This window comes from Peromyscus maniculatus, chromosome 4 (genome assembly GCF_049852395.1).
Source record: "Peromyscus maniculatus bairdii isolate BWxNUB_F1_BW_parent chromosome 4, HU_Pman_BW_mat_3.1, whole genome shotgun sequence".
NCBI classification, from domain to species: Eukaryota; Metazoa; Chordata; class Mammalia; order Rodentia; family Cricetidae; genus Peromyscus; species Peromyscus maniculatus.
The window spans coordinates 135,073,767-135,098,921 of NC_134855.1; the positions used below are offsets into that span (position 1 = coordinate 135,073,767).

General features: G+C 42.1%; 1 protein-coding gene across 2 annotated transcripts in view; it reads right to left on the reverse strand.

The window, feature by feature from the left end:
* The window catches only part of Trpc4ap (transient receptor potential cation channel subfamily C member 4 associated protein), a 73,537-nt gene extending 58,788 nt beyond the window's left edge, over nucleotides 1-14,749 (reverse strand). Inside the window, exon 1 of one of the 2 annotated variants that reach the window (XM_006988254.4) lies at nucleotides 14,421-14,749. In XM_006988254.4, coding sequence (XP_006988316.1) covers nucleotides 14,421-14,582 — 162 coding nt within the window. In that variant the 5' untranslated portion in view covers nucleotides 14,583-14,749. Of the gene's footprint in view, nucleotides 1-14,225; nucleotides 14,393-14,420 lie in introns of those variants that run through there. The other variant, XM_042276585.2, reaches the window with a different exon arrangement.
* Nucleotides 14,750-25,155: the final 10,406 nt, after the last annotated feature.

A 25,155-nucleotide genomic window follows, 5' to 3' on the forward strand; every position in this document is an offset into this window, starting at 1 on the left:
TCTCAGCAGCACTTGGGAGGCTGAGGTACAAGGACAAACATGAGTTTGACACTAGCCTCAGAGCAATGAGATTCCCAAATGGTTAAGCAGTTTTTGTTCTGTTTGTTTGGGGGTGATTTGTGTGTTTGTTTTAGGTAGGTTTTTGAGAGAGTTTAACGGTGTCATCCTGACTGGCCTGGAACTCACTGTGTAAAATAGTATGGCCTCAAATTCATAAAGATCTGCCCACCTCTGCCTCCTGAGTGCTGGGATTTAAAGACATGTTGCTGCCATGTCTTTAAAGAACCCCCTGTCCCCCCAAAATATAAAAAAAGATAAAGAAGAAAAATAAAAAAGGAAAGATTAAATTAAAAAAACAGGAAATCAGTAGAGGAAAAAATTTTAATTAAAAATTGGGTCTATAAAGAAAAATAGAATCAATAAACTCTAACCAAGAAAAAGGATACAAATTACTAATGTCAGAACTACGAGTAGGGTCGATGATCCCATGGATGTTAACAATAAAGGAATACTGTGAGCAACTATATGATCAAAGTTTTATTAGATTAAATGGACCATTCTTTGAATGGTACAACCAAGACATATATAAAAAGAAAAGGATATGCTGACAAAACCATATACTATAGAAAATTTACAAATAAAAGTGGGCAAAGTCTCTAAAAAGACATTTTCCAAAGGTGACAGACAGATGGCCAGTATGCATGGAAAATGATCAGTATCAGTAGTCATCAGGGAATAAGTAAGCAAAATCCCATGAGCTAGCTATGTGTCACACCAACCAAGACCGTATAATCCCAAAGACAGGAAATAAGTGTTTGTGAAAGTCAGGAGAAATGGAGCTAGATCTCTCTGACTCCAGGCAGAAAAGAAAAATGGCACAGCCACAGTTTGGCAAGGCCTGAAAAGTTCAACTCAGCCAGCAAGAGTGGAGTGTGACTCTAATTCTAGCTCTTGGAGGTAGAGACAGGAGGGTCACACAGATGTAAGGCCTACAAGAGTTACTTAGCAAGACCTCATTTCAAAACCCCAAGGCCTGTGGATTTACCTGAGTGGTGCAACTTGCCAACTTGCCTAGCTGTGTACAAGGCCCTGGGATAGTCCCCAGCACCACACCACATCACACACCCCAACACACACGGCCTCTCTCGCTCTCCCCGCCCAGTGCCCCCCGGGCGAATTATCTTATGACCCAACACACACACACTCTCATTCTCTCTCTCTCTCTCTCTCTCTCTCTCTCTCTCTCTCTCTCTCTCTCTCTCTCTCTCTCCCTCTTTCCCTCTCTCCCCCTCTCCCCTGTAGCTAGAGTTTTCCTGCCTTGCCCACAGTCAGGACAAATCTCTGTCACCCGCTAGTCCCACAGCCGCTCAGACCCAACCAAGTAAACACAGAGACTTATGTTGCTTACAAACTATATGGCTGTGGCAGGCTTCTTGCTAACTGTTCTTATAGCTTAAATTAATCCATTTCTATAAATCTATACCTTGCCACGTGGCTCGTGGCTTACCGGTGTCTTCACATGCTGTTTGTCATGGCGGTGGCTGGCAGTGACTCCCTTTCCCTTCCTGTTCCCTTAATTCTCTTCTCTGTTAGTCCCGCCTATACTTCCTGCCTGGCCATCAGTGTTTTATTTATTGACCAATCAGAGCAACAGATTTGACATACAGACCATCCCACAGCACTCCCCCAGAATTATCTTATGACCCAACACACTCTCTCTCTCTCTCCAGAATTATCATATGACCCAGCAATTCTCTTCCTAGGCCAATGTTCACAAAAGCCTTGCACACAAAGGCTCATGACAAACATTAATTTCCATACGCAAAAATAGAACCTCAGGTGTCCATCAACTGCTGAACAGACAAAATAAATTATAGGACATTTGTACGATGGAATATTATTTGGCCAGAAATAATACATATAACACAGATAAATCTTGAGGCTCATTTTTCTAAATGAAAGAAACCACACACAAAAGACCACATTTTATTTGATTCTATTTAATATAAAAAATATACGGAATTGCTGTGAGATGTTTTTCCGTACGCTGTGAATATGTGTTGCTCTGATTGGTTGATAAATAAAGCTGCATCGGCCTATGGCAGGGCAGGATGGAGCCAGGTGGGAAAATCCAAGAGAGATAGTGAGAGGAGAAAGGAGATGGGGGGGGGGGGGGACGACACCAAACCGCTGTCCAAGGAGCAACATGTAATGGGACACAGGTAAAGCCACAGAACACATGGCAACATAGATTAACAGAAATGGGTTAATTTAAGATGAAAGAGCTAGCTAGCAAGAAGCCTGCCATAGGCCATACAGTTGGTAATTAATATAAGCCTCTGAGTGATTGTTTTATAAGCAGCTGCAGGATCGCAAGGCCAGGCGGGATGGGAGAAACATGGGATTGTGGGGCTGGGTGAGACCAGAGAAAATTATGGCTACATTTTGGCACCCAATGTGGGGCAAGAATCTCTATCCAAAAACCTGAAAAAGCTTTAAAAAAAAAAAAATGGTTCTAAAATGAAGCCAAGAGCAGCTTCCTAATTCATATTGCTCATGGTGAGCCACAGTACAGAGATGCATCCCCTGGCCACAGTGTGCTTCAGCGTCAACATGGCAGACTCCTGAGGTTTCTTGACAGGACAGGCAGAAAAACAGAGAGACTTCTCCCAGCCACTGCCTGCTGGCTTGGGAGCACAGTCACAGGCTTAAAAACACAGGCATACTATTTAATACTGCTTCCCAGAATTGGAAAGATAAGCATGACTCATTGGTACCTGCATCATGTTAAAAAACCTAATGGGATGGGGCCAACAGCCAGTGCTGCTACTGCTTTGGTCCCAGCCACATACTGCAGTTTAAATCAATGGTGAAAAAATGATTACAGATTCACAATTAAGACAGATTCAGATGGAATAAAACTCTAAACGGTTTACAATGTAAAAAGGTATGTAGGCTTGAGAGAGAAAGAGAAAGGATTTAGTCATAAAAACATTAAAAAAATCAAACAATATGTAAAAAATATAATAAGCCATGTAAAGATGGAAATTACACAGAGAGTCTGCATTATGTTGTCTTTGAGATTTTTAACTGGTAAGAGACATTTGATTGTAAAAGCTACTGAGTTAAACCAATATATATATATATATATATATATACATATATATATATATATATATATATATATATATATATATATATATATATATAAAGTATCTTGACTTTAAAATTTATCTCTAAGGATATGTTGCTTTGGAAAAGAGGTTCTGCTTTTCTTTCTACAGAAGATGAGAAGCTGTGGGTTCCTTCCAGGTTAATATGGTTCCATCAAGGAAGACCCCCTGAGAGGTCTCCAGATAATCCAACACCCACAACAGCTTCAATGCAACTGGCTCACACAATACAGTCTCAAAGACTACTCCAGTCAGGGCTTGACCATAATCCTAAAATTTTCTTTGCATTCCCATAAGACTACCAGTAGCCTAGAAAACTATGCCCACATTCCCAAAAAATGGATTATGGATGTCTGTCTTTGTTTAGAGGTTGATTACAAATTGTTATTGGTTATAGTCAATCTCTTTCCAAAAGAAAAAAAAAGGATATGATATAGATATGACAGGATTAAAGGGTAGATTATTGAATCTACTTTTAAAGAGCAACAACTTGTTTGAAATGTTTTACGTTGCTATGGATTTTGGCTTATTGATATAAATTTAAAGCTAATTTTGTTATACTGTGTATGTATTTCTATTCTTGTTTAAGGTATTATGTTTATGCAACTCATTAAAAATTGTAATACATAATTAAAAATACAGAATAGTCATTTATGATCATCAAACTTATAGTCATGTTAGTTAAGTTTTTTAGGTATACATAGATATATTTCAATTAGGTAAGTAATCTTCAAACACTTCAAAGACATACAGAATTTGGGATTTAAAATGTTTAAAAACTTAGACTTTTCTAGATGATGAGACACATCTGCTCCTGGCAGTACCAATTACTTCAAAGAGGATGATGGGCATCAAAGAAACTCCATATGGAGTTTGCTTTCTTTATGGCAAAAATAGCCATTTTGGCAAGAAACTGCTCTTGCCTAGACTACTTAATAATATGTTGTATAAACTGGACATACAGTACCCATAGGAAAAGGACCACTGAATTTTGCCTGAACACGGTGAAATGGTCCTTCAGGTTCCTGCTTCGCATGGGAGATTACCAGATACTCTACAGGACACAGGAAAAAGCGACTGAACTTCAAACAGCTCCTACTACACAGAACAAGTCAATCCATAGAGATAGAAAACAAGATTAGCTGTTGCCAAGGGCCAGAGATATCAATTGGGAAGTAACTACTACAGGTACAGGGTTGGTTTGGGTTTCAGTCTGAGACTTAATCCCATGTAACCCATCATTACCACAAACTCACTACGTAGCTAAGGATGGCCTTGAAATCTGATCTTCCTGCTTTTACCTACCAAGTACTAGGATTAAGGGAATGCAATGCTACCTCCGTGCTTCAATCAAGTTTTGTTTTGTTTTTTGTTTGTTTGTTTGTTTTTGTTTTCTTTCCCAGGAAATGTTCTAAAGTTGGTTGTGGTAACTGTAACTTTGTATAAACAGCTACTGACTTGCATACTTAAATGGGGTGTGTGTGCAATAGTCAATCAACACTTCAATAAACCTGTTATGAAAACTAAATAAATAACAGATGCTGTGGGATGTTCTGTATGTCCTGTGGGAGCCCGTTCTTGGGTTCCTTGTGGCTTTACCCAGCAGGTCTGCATAGAGGATGATTAGGACCATGGGCCTGAGTGCAGGTGTCTGAGATGATCTGCACTTGTCTGTATGTCAAGTTGCTCTGATTGGTCAATAAATAAAACCTGATTGGCCATGGCTAGGCAGGAACTATAGGCGGGACTAACAGAGAGGAGAAATAAAAGAAGAGGAAGGCAGAAGGCGTCACTGCCAGGACAAGCAGCCTGTGAAGATGCCGGTAAGCCACGAGCCGCGTGGCAGGGTATCAATTTGTGGAAATGGATTAATTTAAGCTATAAGAACAGTTAGCAAGAAGTCTGCCACGGCCATACAGTTTGAAGCAATATAAGTCTCTGTGTTTACTTGGTTGGGTCTGGGTGGCTGTGGGACTGGCGGGTGACAAAGATTTGTCCTGACTGTGGGCAAGGCAGGAAAACTCTAGCTACAAACAGACATTAGTGAACTTTTTAAAGTGACAGGAATGCCCTAAAACTATTCTGGTGATAGTCGCATGATTTTATAAATGTATTTTTTTTACATTTATTTATGTTATTTTTATGTGTATGGGTGTTTTCCTGCATGTATGTGCACCACATATGTGCCTGCAGAGGTCTGCAGAGGGTTTCAGATCCCCTGGAACTGGAGTTAGGTACAGATGGCTGGAAACTACCATGTGGGTATTGGGAACTGAACCCATCTCCTGAACACCCAATGCCCTGAACCACTGAGCCATCTCTCCAGCCCTATAATTCACTTTAAAAAAAAATCACTGAAATGGAAACTTAAAATTGGTAATTTTGTTTTGTTTTTTTTTAAGACAGTATCTACTGGAGCCCAGGCCAGCCTCAAATTCCTGATCCCCTACTTCCACCTCCCAAGTACTGGGATTACAAGCATGGGTTTGGTTGGTTGTTTTAAGTCTTGATAAAATTGTATTTTAAAAGAAACATCAAGGACTGGGGAGATGCCTCAGTCTGTAAAGCTCTTGCCTCCCAAGTGTGAGAATCTGAGATTAGACCCCTAGAACTCACCAAAAAGCTGGGTGTGTTTGGAATACACCTGTAACTCAGCAATGGCAGAGGTGAGAGAGGTAAGACAGATCCCTAGAAGCTCATAGGCCAGCTAGCCTGGCTATGTATGCGGTGAAGGTCAAGCCAATGAGAGGCCATGCCTCAAACAAAAAGGGACGGCATCTGAGGACTGACACTCCAGGCTGCCCTCTGACTCACACATACACACTATGCATCCATGCAACTGCACCAACCCCCACAAACACACACATGTGCATGTACACACAGACAAACACACAAATAAATAATAAGGGGCCCAAAAGGGACACAGAACTGATATGACATTTGAAAAGCAAGTATTGGATTAAATAAATATATTTAAATCCCCAAATGTGAGTTATTATAGTAAAGGTAATAAATACTCCATTTAAAACAAAGTTTATTTTGCTGCCTCCCAGAGAAACATTTCAGAAAGGCTGACCGTAACAGACTGGGAAATAATACATGATGTAAAGGCACACACCAGAAGAAAGGTGGTGTAACTTATCAACAAGAAACTCAAAAAGGGCTGGAGAGATGGCTCAGTGGTTAAGAGCACTGGCTGCTCTTCCAGAGGTCCTGAGTTCAATTCCCAGCAACCACATGGTGGCTCACAACCATCTGTAATGAGATCTGGTGCCCTCTTCTGGCCTGCAAGCAGGCATGTAGGCAGAACGCTGTATCCATAGTAAATAAATAAATCTTTAAAAAAAAAACCAAAAACTCAAATCAAAGAGTACCTCCAGCCAGCCAGGCTGATGACACGTGCTGCTGATCTCTGCACTCGAAAGGCTGAAGCAAGAGGACTGCCATGAGTTCAAGGCTAGCACAGGCTACCTGGCAACACTTGCCTCAAAGTAAATGAAGAACATGTCCAGAGATAAGTACCTTACCAGCACAAATGTGCCAGTCTCAGTGGGATGCAGAGCTAAATCCCAAAGCAAATCCTTACCACTTCACTAGATACTCAAGAGTTTTCAGCCCTTGAGAACAGGCAGATTCTTAAACAGCAAGAACCACTTAAGTGATAGAACAAAACTATAATAAAACTAAGCATTTATGTTCACCAGATGTTTTTGCTGTTTTGTGAGATACGGTCTATCTGAAACTATGCACACCAGGCTGGCCTTGAACTCAAAGATCTTGCTGCCTCTGTCTCCTCTATGCCTGGCTCATCAAAAAGATCTTTATAGATTAAAAAAGAGTTACAGAACAAGAGAAAATATCTGCAAAACATCACTACAAAAGGTGCATATATCCAGCTGGATGTCGTGGCACATACCTTTAATTCCAGTACTCAGGAGACAGAGGCAGGTGGATCTCTCTGTGAGTTTGAGGCTAGCCTGGTTTACAGATGGAATTCCAGGTTAGCCAGTGAGACACTATTTTAAAAAAAAATGATGTCAAAGACTTCCAGTTAGGTTACAAAGATGAAAACCAAGGCCTGGAGAGATGGCTCAGTGGTTAAGAGCAGTGGTGAGTTTCCAGAGGACCCAGGTTCAATTGCCAACACCCACATGGTGGCTTACAACCATCTGTAATGCCAGTTCCAAGGGATCTGAGGCCCTCTTCTGGTGTCCTCAGGCACCAGGTATGTACAGGATACATAGAGATACACATACAAGCAAAACGCCCATACACATAAAATCATTTTTAAAAGAAAATAACAAAAATGTACAAAATATTTGAACAGGCAAGTCACAAAAGGGGATGTCCAAATTGCCAAGAAGCTTCTGAAAGGGAGTTTAATTTCATTAACTCACCATAAATTAAACCCACAGTGATTGTACCATTAAACATCCAAGGGAAAAAGAAGACCCTAAGTGAAGAAGACTGACACAAAGCTCTAGGTGGTGAGAACATGACATTAACAGACACTGCTGAGGAGAGTGGAAATTAGTGCAAGCACTTGAGAAACTCTAGAGATGGATACTGATGCCAGTCTATGCATATCTCACACCCCAGCAATTCTCAGCATATACCCTGCAGGTTGTACAAATGCATACCAAAGACATGAACAAATGTTCATATCGGCATCATTCATAACAGATCCCAAACTGGAAGGATCCCAATACTTCTCAAAATTAAAATGTCTTAACTGTGGTCCACTGACAGAGTTGACAAGCCAAACAAGGATGGACAGACTACAGCTTCACCATCTTCAAGAGTGAGCAAAAAAAACAAAATGTGGTTTAAAAGAATGTACCTGCTCCAAGAGTTAGACCTGATATACAAGTATTAAAGATGTTTTCAAATGTGTAAACATGAAAAAAAATTACCTTTCGCATACTTTCCTGGGAGTCTACTACAGAATATGTTCCCAGGAGAGGCAGACAGAGATAGAAAACAAGGTCTAAAACACAGGAAAGTCATTAAAAAACAAGAGTTAAATGACCTGAATTTGACAAAGGGAAGTTCCAAGAATCCAGCTGTAAAGATACCAATCCAAACTCCAGTGAAGAAGAGGAGATTGGAAAACTTAAAAAGCCAAACAAAAAAAGCAGTTTTAGAGTTTGGGGTCCAAGTATCCAGATGGAGAAAGCAAACGTGAAAGGATGCAGCTCTGTGCTGGGAAAGCTTCAGAAGACTCCGTGTAGTGTGTGACATGTCTTTATGAGGTGCTCCACAGTAATTACATCAGCAACAGAATGCAACTACTTTACATCAACAACCAAAACTGTGACACTGGGAGAATAGAGACAAGTGACACACAGACTCTAATCTTTTACATGAGGAAGAAAATAGGTATGATCAACTGAACGTGAAGAAACAGCGTTATAAACAAGTTAGTTAGAAATAATGGCGCTCTGGCTTCTTGGGTCCTTCTCTTGTGAAAGTAATAGCTACATCATGGACAATGGCTGCCTTGGGAGAATGGCAGGCCGAGGGAAGAGTGGGGCAGGGAATTGCTGTTCTCTAGACTAAGCCTCATGATACCGTGGATACCCAGATATCCAGCCACAGTCCAGATGCCTCAGAAGGAATTTTACTACTTATACATTGGCTTACAAGACACTTATTTAAAATAATATGTAAAGCCAGGCATGGTAGTTTATACCTATAATTAATCCTAGCACTTTGGAGACTGAGGCAGGAGACATGCCACGAGTTAGAGGCCATCTGGGACAACATAGTAAGATCCAGGCCAGCCTGGGCTACAGAGAGAGATCTTGTCTCAAATATAGTAAATAAAAATAATCATTTCCAGTTTGTTTTCCTTGCAAGTAGCTGAGCCCTGTGATGAAAGAGCTACTATCCAGTCATCTTTACAGCTGAGTGACTGGCAGGTGTCGTATGGGGTTTTCTTTTCAAGCACTTGTGGTTTGACAGTTTACAGGAGCGATAATCTCTTACATCATGTTCCCTAAGCTGTCAGCCTATTTAGTCTATGTGACATTTCCAGGCATTCACAATTTTCACTGATTGTCTTTACTGCCTTCCTTTTAAAATAATTAAAAGTTGATTTCTGTGAAAACAAATATATATCTTCTTTGTTTGATCCTAAACATAAAATAGCTACTATCTCAAAATAGCTAAGTGCAGGCAAACAGACATTTCAAAAGATAATTAATGAAGATTAAATATCTTGCTAGGGTAGTCTGATAAGGAGTATCAACCACGGAATATTTGTATCCTTTGCAATGGTGTTTTTGTGGTTTCAACACAATTGGAGTACATCTTAGGGTTTGTGGGTACAAATGCTATTGAGATTAATAGTATTTACATACGTTTCTGAGCCTTACTTATCCAGGAGGTTTGTTCTTTCTTCCTCTTTCTCTCTCTCCCTCTCTCTACCCGACCTGTCTCAGAGGAAGCTGTCCAGCTTTGAGTCAGGATCTCTCTACATAATCTTGGCTGGCCTAGAACTCACTATGTAGACCAAGCTGGCCTTTGAGCTTGTTAGCAGTCCTGCCCCTGCTTCCCAAGTGCTGGGGTTCCCAGCTTCCAATACCACTACACCTGGTTCCATGTTTTCTCAGTATCACACTGCCCCTAGCAGAAAAGAGAGGTTTTTCTTGACTTAAATTCCTAAGTGTCAACTCTAACTAGAGAAAGACTAAAACAAACAGTACCGACAGGAGAGAAAAAAAACTAAGAGGAGGGCAGTGTGGGAGAGTGTTTAAGTTTGAGTCTTAGTAGCACATAGAAATGGAGAGAGGGTAGAAGGGAGGGGAGTCTAAGAAAGGTGAAAGTAAAGACAGGCGAACTCTAGAGTGGTCACAAAGTAACAGCATTTGGGAAACAGAAGGGACCCCATAACCCAGACTCCCCAACTGCCGAGCTGCAGAATATCTGCAGAACAGATTCATCGTTCTAGTGCCCAGTGTATCCAGTCTCTCTCCCCTCAACTCTATTGGCCCTGCAGGATCCTGTCCCCTCGTCAGACAGGGAGCAGGTTTACTCCGACTGCAATGAGAAGCAGCTGGGGAGCTGCAGGCAGAGGATTTTAAGACCCAGTTTTCTTTGAAGATCAAATGTGCAGCTGAGTATGAAGGCGTGAATAAACTGCAAAGCACCTTGGCATATGCATTACCTTGACAGAGGACAGACAAAAGGTCTGGAAGAAAATGAGGCAAATGAAAACCCGACTAGAACCAGCCCACTCAAGTCCTGTGACCTACGTCCTCTCCCAGGCTGCTCTTGTGTCTCACTTATCGAGAGGGGAAACTGAGGGAGGATGGGGTTTGATGGAAAAAGAGCCAAGATTCTGATTTCCTACATATTAAATTTGAGTTGCCCATTAGTTATCTACACAGAGATTCAGGGCAGGTGGTTGGAAATACCTGCCCATGTGGAACTTAAAAAAAAAAAAAAAGGTCAGGAATGGAAATGCAGACTTACGAGCCCATCAGAATATAGAGCATTTGTTAAAATAATAATAATTAAACCTAATGTATCTGCACACTCATCATACTTTACTTTTTTCAATGTTTTCTATGTAAAACCTCGTTTTCCTCACCATAATCTTAAGAGGTTAGGTCCTCAGCAGTGGTGGTGCATGTACTCTGGAGGCAAAGGTAGGGTAGATCTCTCTGAGTTCAAGGCCAGCCTGGTCTACAGAGTGAGTTGCAGGACAGCCAAGGCTACTTAGTGAGACCCTGTCTCGACAAAACAAACAAAGAAAAAAGCAACAGATCTTAAGTAACTTTCCTAAAGACATAAAGCAAGTATGTACCCATGCCAGATTTCAAATCACAGGTGACCTGACTCTGGAACTCTTTAAAGCTATGAGGTTACTGTAGAGTGACTACAAACAGATACAGACTGGGGATACACTATTTCAATTCAGTATCCTGAGTCCTTCCTATCAAGTGCTTGGCATGGTTTCAGGCTCTGCAGATACAAAGAAAATAAGACACTCTCAAAAAGTCCAGTCTAATTACTGCTAGGCAAGAGCAACTATTTATCAAATAAATATGTGTATGTAGCACACTGGCTAAACTTTCTGACCTACTGTTTCACCTGATTCTCATAACAACCTTACGGGACAGATGTCATTACTACCATTTTAGAAATAATGAAACAGATTTGAAGAGATTAACTTAGGCTAAGGGCACTGGCTAAAAAAGGTCGGAACTAGGATTCAATTAAGACCCATCTTACTCCAAATCCAGTCTTTTCCAGGGAAAGTCTACCATATGGAAATTCTTCTCAGATGAACCTTCAGGGCACCTGTCAAACTCCCGGCAAGAGAAAGTAGAAGGTGGCTATGGAGGCTGGGGAGGGGCACAGGGATACAGTTTCAGGTTTGCAAGCTGAAAAGTTCTAGAGACTGGGTGTGAGAACAGGGAACACTACTGAACTGTATAGCTTCAAACAGTTGTGATGATCAGCTACTGTGCTTTTTTTATTTCAAAAGATATTTTTAGGCAGGTGATGCTCATGTTACTGTCCAGCCTGTGGCCCTTACAGTATACTTAATGAATCTGTTTTCTTCCCCATCCCACCACCCCCCCTCAAAAAAAGTTTTTTTAAAACCTGGTACTTTCCTACTGTGCCATATGCTGTAGCCAATATGTGTGCTGTACTAAGGAAATATGGGTGAGCAAATAATGAATTCTGCATAGCACGAGAGGGGGTAGGGAGAGCATAGCAAGGGAAAAAACTGAAGAACTCTACTAAGAAAGGAAACTATGAAATGTAAAGGTCTCCACTTCATTATCACTGCTATTTGGGAGACAGGAATTCCTAAGTCAACCTCTGAAATAGCTCCCACACCTGTATAAAGCTATCAAAGAAATATGCAATTACAGGTTAAGAAAGCAATGTGATCAAAACAAACTTTGGGCATCAACAGAGTAATAGTGGAGACCACAATGACCAGCCAAAACAGGCTCCAAGAATATTCCAGCAGCCTTCTAACATAGTTTTCTAGCATTCCTACCTAGCATTTCAGCATTGAAAACAAATTATTTTCCTAAACTGCCTCATTCAGCATTTTAAAACATTTCTATGGCTCGCTCGCTCTCTTTAAAACACAGATTATCTGGAGAGGTGTTTAGAATCACACTGCCTAACCTTTCTGAACTTCCATTTCCTCATTTGTGTTAAGAAATGAGTTCAAGCCAGGCAATGGTGGTGGCACACGCCTTTAATCCCAGCGCTCGGGAGGCAGAGGCAGGCGGATCTCTATGAGTTCGAGGCTAGCCTGGGCTACAGGGTGAGTTCCAGGAAAGGCACAAAGCTACACAGAGAAACCCTGTTAAAAAAGAAATGAGTTCAACACATGGCTCAAAATATTGAAAATTGCTGGGTGTGGTGGAACACAACTGTAATCCCAGCATGAAGAATGCAGAGGCAGGAGGATTGCCTCAAGTGCAAGGCTAGTCTAGTCTATATAGTAAGTTCTAGGCCAGTCAGATCTATGTAGTGATAGCCTGTCTCAAAAGTAAACTCACATTCAAAATAAAAACATGAACACCTTGCACACTGATTGTTCCAATATATGTAATCATTAAAGGTTAGTCCCCTTTCTGCCTGCCCTACATACTCAACTCAATCACATATCCTTGCTTAATGGAGAGAGCAAGTATTTCTCAGATCTTCTTAAGGCAGATGCAGAAAAATGCAATGAAGAAAAGATGCTCATCTACAGTTTCTGTAGGAAAATATAGCTACCCAAAAGTGCTCCTTCATCTGCAACCCTCTGCAAATACAGACCATCTCACCTTCACCCTTTTAGTCCTTTAGGTAATATTCAAATGGCTCAAAATTAACTTCAAATATGTAATGGTACACTGAAAAAAATCTCACATCCATTCCCTCATCCATGCACCTAATTCCCATCCCTCTCCAATTCAACACTTACTGGTTTCTTTGTATTCCCAAAACCATATGCAAAAGCTATCTTTAAATTAAGCTAATGTGTTCTTCTCTCTCTCTCTCTCTCTCTCTCTCTCTCTCTCTCTCTCTCTCTCTCTCTCTCTTTCTCTCTTTCGTCTTGTTTTTCGAAACAGGTTTTCTCTGTGTAACAGCCTTGGTTGTGCTGAAATTTGCTTTGTAGACCAGGCTGCCCTGGAACTCCCAGAGATCAGCCTGCCTCTGCCCCCCAAGTGCTGGGATTGAAGGTGTGGGCCCGGCTATGCTAATGTTCTCAAAGTAAGTTCTGGAATCACCTAGGAGAATGAGGAAAATGTGAGACGAGTCATCCATCCTGCTTTATTCTAAGGTAGTGCCCTACACTAACCTACAAGCACACACACACACACACACACACACACACACATACACACACACACACCATGTATTGGACACCAATTGCTGTAATAAGCTAGGCATTAAATAGAACATTCACTGATTACCCTCCAGCCCTTATATGCACCTGAAATGCACGAACACGTCACACCACTATCTCCTTTGAATTTAACAATAACCTTAAAATGTGACTTAAATGAGGAAACTAAGTCACCGAAAGGTAACTTGCCCAAGCAAGAAGGAGAGTGGGGCTTTGAACTTGGGCTTGACTAAAGTTCTTCCTCCAAAGCACGTCGCCCTACACTAGCAAAACAGTCTCTGCGCTCGTTGGAGCTCAGCCTAATGTGGGAGACAGGCGTGAAAAGGGCAGACAACAAAGAAATATGCAATTACAGGCTAAGAAAATAACGCAACCGAAAACGAGCTGGGGGGTTTGACAGAATAACAATGGGGGCCTACTTTAGCAGAGGAGGAGGCACGTTAAGGCCTCTCTGAGAAGATGACATTTATGATAGGCTTGCGAACCGTTTGGGGGGGCTGCAGCGAGGAGGACCCCGTCTGGCTCACAAGGGGCAAACGCGAGGCCAGTAGAAGATGAAGCCAACTCGCCAAGGTCCCCCAAACGTGCAGACGTGGCGCAGGGAAATGAGGATCTAGAAACTCGGCCCAGGGCTCCTACGCGCCATCAATACCCCAGGCAGCCCGACCCTACTCGGCCCAGACCTGCAGGCCTCCCAGGCAGCCTCTGCCCATCGTCCCAAGGCGGCTGACAGCGTCCGGGAGGCACACGGGACAGCCCCGCGGCCAGCCAAGGGGGATCTGGCCGGTCCCGCAGCGGCCTGGAAAGGCCTCTCTCCCGGCCCCTGGCCAGCTCCAGCCTGGCCCGCCCCGCCCCGCCCCTCCGGGCCGGCCTCGTACCTGCACCGCCCGGACCAGGCCCCGACCGGTGAGCTGGCCCTGCCGCAGCTGCAGCAGGATGTTACCGGGCCGCGGCCGGCCTCCCCAGCCGCCCCACGCCGTCGCCGTAGCTGCCGACTGTCTACCCCGGCTGGCTCCAGCCGCTGCCGGCGCTGCCGCCATGTCTCCTCGTCCGACAAACAGGAAGCAAGCGGCCCCGGAGCCGCGTAGATTTCTACGGGGCGGCGGAGGATTCTCCACATCGCCCCCAGTGGACTGACGCGGAGATGCAGGCCGCGTGGCGGGGGCAGGGCGCGCCCCGAGGCCTTATGGGGAGTGTAGTCTTTCTCCGGAGGCCGGGCTGATGACAGCGAGCGATGCTGTGTTTCCTGGACCACCTGTTTTCCCACATCCCATCTCCAGCATTTCTGTGAGGTAACTGCAGATGGACGACCAGTCGCTGCGTGCGCATGCTCTCAAATTTCTTGTTTATTTAGAAATGATGCAGCCGAGAGGCCAGTGAAAGGCCCTAGGCCAGAATTAACGCTTGACTCTGATTCCTGTCCTCTTCTTTCTACGACTGACTTCAGCCAAGTCACTGTGTTCTACCCTTGCGCCTCAGTTAGTCCATTCAATATGTAGTCCCTGGGAGTCGGATCAGTCAACTAACATTTGTATTATAATTAACAAATGTATTTTGTGTAAATGATACATAAAGGTCCTTCAATGAGCTATTGCTTATTCGAAGAAAATGTTGGAAAATATTTCATGAATTATAAAATTGTGTCGGGATTAATAATTTGACGGATGTCAATAAATGATTTCTAAGGGAGCCAGCTGTGCTCGTCACACTGAACAGGTAGAGGAGGTGGAAGGTGAGGTGATGAGCAGAACAGTGGACGGCCCTGTGAGGGGATTCGGATTACAGGACTACCGCAAATCCACACACAAATAAATGTAACTGGCTAGGTTGTGCTGAAGTTCATTGAAATAATGCAAGGAGTGGGGGTTAGTAAGTTTTATTCTCTGCCAAATAGAGCACTGAGCTGACTTCCCGGCACTGCTGTGTTTTCTCTCTTCTGAAATCGCAAACTCCAGACAAACCTCTGCAGCAGGGCGGTGCCGACTCTTTCCCCATTTCCCCTCCTAGGAGGCGATCTTGTAACATAAATAAGGAGAGCTGAATGTCTCTTTTCAGCTACTTGTCACTAAGGTGGCTAAAACTTGTTGCTCAAACCAAAATCCCTTAAAGTGTGAAATGGTGCAATAAATAATTACCCTGAAACACAGACATTTATGGGCACTGCCAAGACAAACGACCGTGGGTACCATCTTCATGCCCACTTAGAAGGTGTGGTGTCCACTCACCTCCAGCAGATCACTGCTAGACTGTCTGGTTTAAAACAAATAAAACAGGGCTCGAGAGATGAGTCGGTGGGTAGAGGCCCTGGCTGTCAAGATCTAAGTTGGGTTCCCAGAACCCGTATTGATGGAAGAAGAGAAATGACTCCTCCAAATTGCGCTCTCTCTCTCTCTCTCTCTCTCTCTCTCACACACACACACACACACACACACACACAAATTAAATGTAATTTTTAAATTTAAGAAAAATCTATATTGAAAGAGAGCAAAGAGGGGTATATGTGGGGGTTTGGAGGGAGGGGAGGGAAGAAATGTGATATGATTATATAATAATCTCAAAAAAGTAAAAGATAATTTTTAAAAGAAAAACTTTATTAAAATAAAATAAAAGCATTGTTCAGTGAAATTGTCCCATCCTGAAATCTATATGAGCCAAATAAAACCCTGTGTGTTTGTGATTGTTGAAGAAAAACCAGAAACAGGAAGTCTATCCTGTGGGGAAGGAAATTTTCTTCAAGCCAATGGAGAAAAAAAATTAGGTCTGTAACTTGACACTTAAATCTCAAATTCATCTTAGAAACATCAAAGCTAAACATAACAAAATCAAAGTGTATTTCTAAAACTGGGTTGTAGGGACAGTATACATTCACACACACACACACACACACACACACACACACACACACATACATACACACAAATCTCTGGATTGTATTCCAAATGGGTAGGTTTTGAAATGTAAATTATACCTCCACAAAGCTGTTAAAAGTTAAAAGCATATCCTGGTATATGTGCATACTCACATAAACACATGCACGCAAACTAGTTAATTAAATAAATAGAATTTGGTAGCACAAATCTTAAAGGGTCTTACTAATTAAAACAACCCAGTGCCAGTTATTAGGGTGAATGCTGAAAGATCAGAGAAGCAGAACAAGCCACAGCTAACCTCACCTCACCAATTCCTCAGCTGATCTTGTTTTGTCAAACTGAAAGCTTTTGAGTCCTCACCCAAATGGATCTCAGCTGAACTGCTGCTCAAAAGCTTAAAAGATTAAAAAGGCTCTAGTTCCTGGTCCTCATGCACAATATATTGGGGAACACAGTATCACCACATAATTTTAAAATAAAATGGACAAAAAGTTTGGATGACTAATAACATAATACCTCAACACCTTACTTCTCTGGCAGTCTTACCTGTCTGGAAGAAAGCATAATGCCACCTTTGAGTACCCGAGCTCATCTATCTCAGGCTGTTTGTGTTGGAGCACACCTTTAATCCCAGCACTCGAGAGGCACAGGCAGGTAGATCTCTGTGAGTTCGAGGCCAACCTGGTCTACAGAGCAAGTTCCAGGACAGCCAGGGCTACACAGAGGAGAAACCCTGTCTCAAAAAAACCCAATGAAACAAACAAAAAAAATTAAAAGCATAAAATGGTAGCAACGAATGTAAGATAATTCTCTTATAATTTAGGGGAAGAAAAGTCTTAAGTGTAAAATCAGAACCGGGACCGGAAGATCTCAGCATCAGGATAACCTCCTATAGAAGACGCCATGAACAACCACAGAAGGCACATGGCGTTCTGGGAAAGAGTTAACTTAGAGTTTGTGAAGACCTTCCTGTCCTGTTGGCCTCAAGTTCTCCACCCCAGGCAGCTGTCTGAGCTGCTAGCTTTCTCATCCCTTCCTTCTGAGCACAGGTATAAAGCGCTGTCTCTTCCCCTCTCACTACCTGCTTTCTCCTCTTGACGTACAATCCATGACTCTGTGCACCTCTCCAGTTGGAGGTTCATGTGATCTGTTTAGTACTTTGCCACACCCATCTCCAGTACCCAGAACCGTGCCTGGAACAGCCGGTGTTAAAAATGTATTATATGGTCAATAGATCACTGAACAGATAAAACTACTCCAACAAAAATCACAATAAGCCAAACAGCACAGTAGAAAGAAAGGTTAGGGGCAGCAGTTGAGATGACCTGGGGGCAAAGACACTTGCTGCCAACTCTGAAGACCTGAGTTCAATCCCCGGAACCCAAATGGTGGAAGCAGAGAACCCATTCCTGAAAGTTAGCCTCTGACCTGCACACAAGCGCCATGACATCTTTGCCTATGCGTGTGCACACATTTATGCACACACACATGGAGTAAATAAATAAACATTTTTTAAGTAATAGATGAGCAGGAATAGGCAATTCGTAGGAAAAAAGATGGCAAATAAATGTAGGAAGAACACCATAAGTCTCCTCAGTTTTCCTCAGAGTGAATGCTGATGGTGAGAAGATCTGCTGGACCTTTCCAGAAAACAATTTTTTATCGATGTGAAATGAGTTAAAAGTAGTCGTCTTGGCAAGGCAGTGGTGGCGCACGCCTTTAATCCCAGCACTTGGGAGGCAGAGCCAGGCAGATCTCTGTGAGACACCAGCCTGGTCTACAGAGCGAGATCCAGGATAGGCACCAAAACGACACAGAGAGACCCTGTCTCGAAACAACAACAACAAACAAACAAACAAAAAACAAAACAAAAACAAAAGTGAACTTCATTTGACTCAATAATACTCCCTTAGTATTATGTGAATAGCATTCTAGCTAGTGTAATTCTAGAAGACATAGCCAGAGCAATTAGTCAAGGGGGGAAAAAAGCAGTCATGTTGGAAGGGAAATCATCTCTATTTCCTGATGACATCATCCCATATGTAGGAAACTGAAGATTTCCACACACAGAACCAATGAACAATCTCAGCAAAGTTTGCACAATACAAAAAACACACACACAAAACTGAGCAAATGGGGCAGGAGAAGGACGGCTTGGCTATTAAAAGTGTTTACTGTTCTTGCAGAGGATCTGAGTTCCCTTCCCAGCACCTACCCTGGGAGGCTCATTCCAGGGACTTGATGCCCTCTTCTGGACTCCACAGACATCTGCACTCATGTGAGCATAACCCCTGAACACACAAGTACATTTAAGAAATAATAAAGATAAATCTTTTTTAAAGACCTCACCTGAAATTTGGTCCTTAAGGACTCCATATAACTAGGAATTAAAAGGAGAAAGGTTTCCAGAAATCTGTGTGACCACTAAGTACACCTCATCTCTTTCCTGGTGGCCTCTCTCATGGAGACCAGCTGCTTCTCACCACCAGAGGGAGCAGCATCCTTCTGCCAAGGGGCCTGTTGATGTTGATTTGGGCCAACGCTGAAAAAAATAAAATAACAAAATGGAAACTCTCAGCTTGACTAATTTTTTGCAGTAATCCCAGGATTGTAACCACATATGATGCTGTTATTCCTAGAATTAACTACCAAGATCATCTCAATTAGGCATAGGGGTTTTTCTAGAGCATTTTTAAAATCATTTTTTTTAATCATGGGGAAGACATAATCAAAGAAAATCACCTTATTATATTCAGGCCATAGTAAGAACTGTCCATGTAATCATCTTGTGATGTTGTTTTGGACACTATTTTCATATTTTGTTTCTAATGTACTCAATAATTTTTTTTAATTATTTTTACTCTCTCTCTCTCTCTCTCTCTCTCTCTCTCTCTGTGTGTGTGTGTGTGTGTGTGTGTGTGTGTGTGTGTGCACGTGCACATAGACAGATCAGAGAACAAATGGTGGGGGTCCTGTTCTCTCTTTTTCCTGTGGGATCTGGTATTGCACTCATGTCCATGTCTGGTGACAAAGCTCCTTTACCAGCAGAGCCGTCCACTGGCCCAAGGATTGGTTGTTTAGACATTTCCTTTGTCGATTACCACTGTCACAAGCACTAGGGGTGCTGTGCTGAGTAAGCAAAAGTCCCTCATACTCATCTAAGACCCACCCTTTACTGGCCACTGACCATTGGCCACACACGTTGTCCTCACGCCCTCTCACTTTCTGCCCTCAGCTTTTTCTGGGAAAAAATTTCAAATCTACAGAAAGGTTGAAATAATATTATGAACACCCATGTATATATGTATGTGTGTGTGTGTGTGTGTGTGCTCCTACATATACATAGAGATATATAAAATATTATATGTATGTTCATATATTCTCCTAGGTAGATTAATATTTATAAAGTTCATTTTTCGCCTGGGCTACCAAGTGAGTTTCAGGAAAGACGCAAAGCTACACAGAGAAACCCTGTCTCGAAAAACCAATAAATAAATAAATAAATAAATAAATAAATAAATAAATAAATAAATAAATAAATAAAATAAAGTTCATTTTTCTAATTATTTTACTTTATTTTATTTTGCTTGTGCGTATATGTGAATCTAGGCATGTGCATGCCAAGGTTTGTGTGTAGAGGTCAGAGGATAACGTGGTTCTCTCCTGCTAACATGTGAATCCTGGAGCTTGAACTCATGTCATCAGACTTAGCAGCAGGCTCCTCCTTTACCCACTGATGGCCATCTTGTTGGCCCAAACCATTTCCTTTTGGCTAAGCCATTTAAAAGAAATTTTAAATACTATAAGATTTCACGTCAATATTTCAGTGTTTTTCTCTTCAGAACAAAGGCATGCTCCAATCACAATGAAACCATCATATTCAAGAAATTAATGTGGATATACATCTATAATTCCAGGATTCAAGAGGCTAAGGCAGAGTTACAAAGTGAAATCCATTTTAAAAACACAACAAAAACTACTTAGTGAAGGTATGCTGGAGCTACTAGCCTGGGTGTAAGGTTAAAAAGTCCGAGCTCACTTCCAGGTTTTGAAAACCCACCAATCCCAGAACTCAAAAACCCACCAATCCCTGGGCTCTCCCCAAGCTCAGGACTTGAAATCTCACCAATCCCCACCCTGGAAAAATCCACTCCCAAGAAGCCCTATGTAAGTTCAATTTTCTGATGCCTCTCATGTCTTTCCCAATAAATGTCTTGTGTGAGGTTTGTTGTGCAGTGTGACTTTGTGATATTCCTTGGCTTCTGACTGCCAGGATACCTTTCCCCTCGGTGCTATGAGACGTCTGCTGGGGAAGCCTTTCCCCCCAGAGCTGCAACACTTACACTGGACAGAGAAACTCTGGACAGGAAAATTGACTTGATTGATAAGACCTGCAGGAGTTTCTGATGAGGCTATTCACATACCAAAACCCACTGGGATCTACCATTTTGAGACTGTAGGGGAACTGACCTACAGGTGGAATCTTCCATCCCCCAGACCCCCTTTCTGCCCTATAAAATCCTCAACTTCCCTGCGCCACGTGTGCACACGGGCTCCCTCACTGTTCTCCACTTCTGGAGCTGCCTGTTGCTCTCTTTTTTTTTCATGTGACCTCCATCAATCCCACCTAACATTTGAGAACTACTGACAACGTACAAAATTGTTTCCTCTTTTTCAATCTTTATTCCACAATTTCATACACATCTATAATGACTGTTAGTGTTGTCTTCACCCTCTGTTCCTCTCTCATCCTGTTGCCAAACATTCCTTTACACTGTGTGAAGATGTGTCACTGTGATTTGTTTAATAAAGAGCTGGATGGCCAATAGCGAGGCAGGAAGAAGTTAGGCGGGACTTCTGGAGATAGGGAGGTCTGGGGGAAGAAGAAAGGAGGAGTCACTAGCTGGACACAGAGGAAGCAAGGCATGTAGGAGGAGAGGTAAAAGCCACGAGCCATGTAATAGCACATAGAGTAAATTGAAATGGGTTAATTTACGTTGTAAGAGCTAGTTAGAAACAAGCCTAAGTGGAGTGGGAGAGCAATGAAAGAGATATCTTGATAGAGGGAGTCATTATGGGGTTAGGGAGAAACCTGGTGGTGGGGAAATTCCCAGGAACTCACAAGGATGACTACATCTAAGAATACTAGCAATAGTGGAGAGGGTGCCTGAACTGACCTTCCCCTGTAATCAGATTGGTGACTACCCTATCAACATAGAACCTTCATCCAGTAACTGATGGAAGCAGATGCAGAGATCCACAGCCAAGGTCAAGCTCTGGGAGTTCAGTTGAAGAGAGGGAAGAGGGATTATATGAGCAAGGGGGGTCAAGATCATGATGGGGAAATCTACAGAGACAACTGAACCAAGCTCATGGGGACTCACAAACTGTAGACCAAGAGCTGTGGAGGCTGCATGGGACCAAACTAGGCCATCTGCAGGTGGGAGACAGTTGTGTAGCTTGGACCTTCAGCCTTGATTTGGAGGGGGGATTGGTCCTGCCTCAACTGAATGTGCCAGGCTTTGTTGTTTCCCCATGGGAGGCCTTACCCTTTTGGAGGAGTGGATGGGGGGTGGGGTGGGGGATGGGTTGGAGGGGAGGGAGTGGGAGGAGAGATGGAAAGGGGAACTGTGGTTGGTATGTAAAATGAATAAAAAATTTAAAAGAAAAAAAGAAACAAGCCTTGGCTAAGGCCAAGCTTTCATAATTTATAAGAAGTCTCCATGTTGTTATTTGGGAGCTGGTGGTACAAAGACTCGTTACAAATGGCATGCAAGCTGGGCAGTGGTGGCGCACACCTTTAATCCCAGCACTCGGGAGGCAGAGCCAGGTGGATCTCTGTGAGTTTGAGGCCAGCCTGGGCTACAAAGTGAGTTCCAGGAAAGTCTCCAAAGCTACACAGAGAAACCCTGTCCAAAAGACAAAAAAAAGGCATCCAATATGGGGCCACATATTTCCACACAGGCTCTGAAAAAGCAGTCTCTTAGGTATCCTCAGTGTACAGAGACAGTGGCTCTTTTAAGAGGCTCTGCTATGGAGCACTTAAATGGGGTTTAGGAGCAGCAGGCAGCACACTACTTGGTCGTAGGTAGAAGCGCTTACTGGAGCTAGGGTCTATAGACCAGCTCCAAGCAGGATCTGCAGGCATAAGGCTCCATTCTCACCAACCCAAAGGGGGCAGAGCCAGCCACCAGGCCATGTGCTAGCAAAGGAGGACCTAGCCACCACTACTTAGCAGCTTAAGGAACACTGCCAGTGCATGGCTGCAGACACTTAGTAAAGCAATCCAGACCAAGAAAACCTCTGAACAGATAGAGTCTATTTTAAAATGTGCTTAGATGTTAAAGAAATAAAAGAAAATGGATATAGACAAGCATATAAAAATTTTATAAATAATAAAATAAAGTCTTTAAAGAGAGAGAAAAATAATATTTGAAAAATACATAAACATGGGAAATACACAGGACATCTGGATCCTGTATAGTGCTTTGTTGACTTTGAATTTTTTGAATGCTGATGAGCAGAGAATGACAGCTGCTGAGATACACTGAATTGAGGAAGGGACTGCTGAATTAAACCAGCCTAGATACTTTAGGGATGTCTTGGCTTCAAAATGGAAGTTGGACAATGTGTTGCATTGGGGGAGAATTTGTGCTTTTGTTTCCACGGGAAATGAAAAGCTATGGATTCCCTCAAAGTTAATCGAGATCAGATTTGAATGGGGGAGACCTCCTGATGATCTTGGCTACAGACAAAAGAAATAAACCTAGAAAAACTACAAGACAGAGCAAGAGGACCAGACACCAATGAAAACAGGTAGCCCAGGAGATCCAGCCTCTCAGAGTGCCCCTGTTGCATCCAGAACAGCTTCAAGGCTGCTAGCTGAGATGGTCCAGACTCACAGACAATTCTAGCCAGGACTGCAGATAAGCCTTGCACTTTCCCATTGCATAGAGACTGTACAAATGTTATGGCTAGTTTTCCCAGGACTTGACCATTATCTCAGTTTTCTTAGGGTCCCCCAAAGATGCCATTGTTCCCAGACAACAAGAAGCAGTCTAGAAAACTGACACCCACATTCCTGGGAGGTGGGGTGGGTGGTTTTTGGTCATTGGGTTATGGATGTGTATCATCATTTAGGGAGGTTGGTTAAAAACTGTTCATTGTGGGGGAGGGTGAAAAAAATTGTTCATGTCATGGTCAGGGCAAAGCTAAACAAAGGAGATTAGATGCAATGATCTCTTTCTAAAGGGAAGAGGGGGGATATAGTATAGAAATGATGGGATTAAAGGGTGGATTGTTGAGTCTACTTTTGAACAACTACTAGTCTCAAGTATTTTACATTGGTATGGAATTTTGTATATTGATACAAATTTAAGTTTATTTTTGTTGTATTGTATATATGTTTCTATTCTTGTTTAAGGTATTATAACTGTGCAACTCATTTAAAAATGTAATGTAAAGTTTTAGTTCTTAAAAGCTATTTAGCATAATAAAGAAATACAAGTTAATAGTCATCTATAACAATCAAACTTATAGTCATGTTAGGTATGTTTTCAAAAACAGAGCTATATATATAGTTTAGATAGGAGATCTTCAAACACTTCAAAGACCTACAGAATATGGCATTTAAAATGTTTTAATAACACAGAGCTTTTCCTAACAGTAAGACACATCTGCTCCTGGCAGCACCAATTTACTTTAAAAAAGAATGATGGGCATTGAAGAATCTCCATATGGAGTTTGCTTTCTTTGTGGCAAAAGCTAGCCACTGGGCAAGAAACTGCCCTTGCCTCAACCACTAACAGTATGCTGTCCAAACTGGACAAGCAGGACATAAAAGAAAATGACTGCCAGACTTTGACAAGACAAAGTAGGACAGTCCTTCAACGTTCCTGCTTCATATAAAAGTCTGTCAGGTATTTACGGCCTGTAGGCTGAAGACAGACGCCGAAACACTACAAACGAACCTTGGGGTGACTCTCCAGGCAACTAGATGTCTTTGTCATTTGGAAGTTGTTTGCTCTGTGCTTCCTGTTTACTCAAGTAATATTTTATCCTTCTTGGGTCTCTGATGGAGCTGAAGATGAAATAATTATAGTTTTCTTTGTCACCAAATTGAGAAAAAAACTTACAAAAGAGATGTAAAATGTATGAGGTTGAGAAACACAGAAACTTAAGTTGTTTATCTAAGAAAACATTTTAAGGTCTAAAAAGATAGTTTTAAGATGGTAATACAAGTTATGATAGAAAATGGTTTAGGTATAAAACTTTAAATTCATCAAGGTAAGATAGATAATTGAGTACTTTCTCTGAATATGCCAAATGCAAATGGACTGAACATTATAATGTAATTCTTACCTGATAATTGTTCTTATTGTTTATAGTTTTATTATGTTAGAGTTAAAACCTTTCCTTTTATTTAGACAAAAAAGGGGAAATGTTGTAGAATATTCCTTAACACTGTGTGAAGATGTGTCACTGTGATTGATTTAATAAAGAGCTGAATGGCCAATAGCTAGGCAGGAAGAAATTAGGCGGGACTTCTGGAGACAGAAAGGTCTGGGAGAAGGAGAAAGAAGGAATTACTAGCCTGATGCAGAGGAAGCAAGACATGCAGGAGGAGAGGTAAAAGCCATGAGCCACATAACAGCACATAGATTAATAGAAATAGGTTATTTTAAGATATAAGAGCGAATTAGAAGCAAGTCTAAGCTAAGGCTGAGCTTTCATAATTAATAAG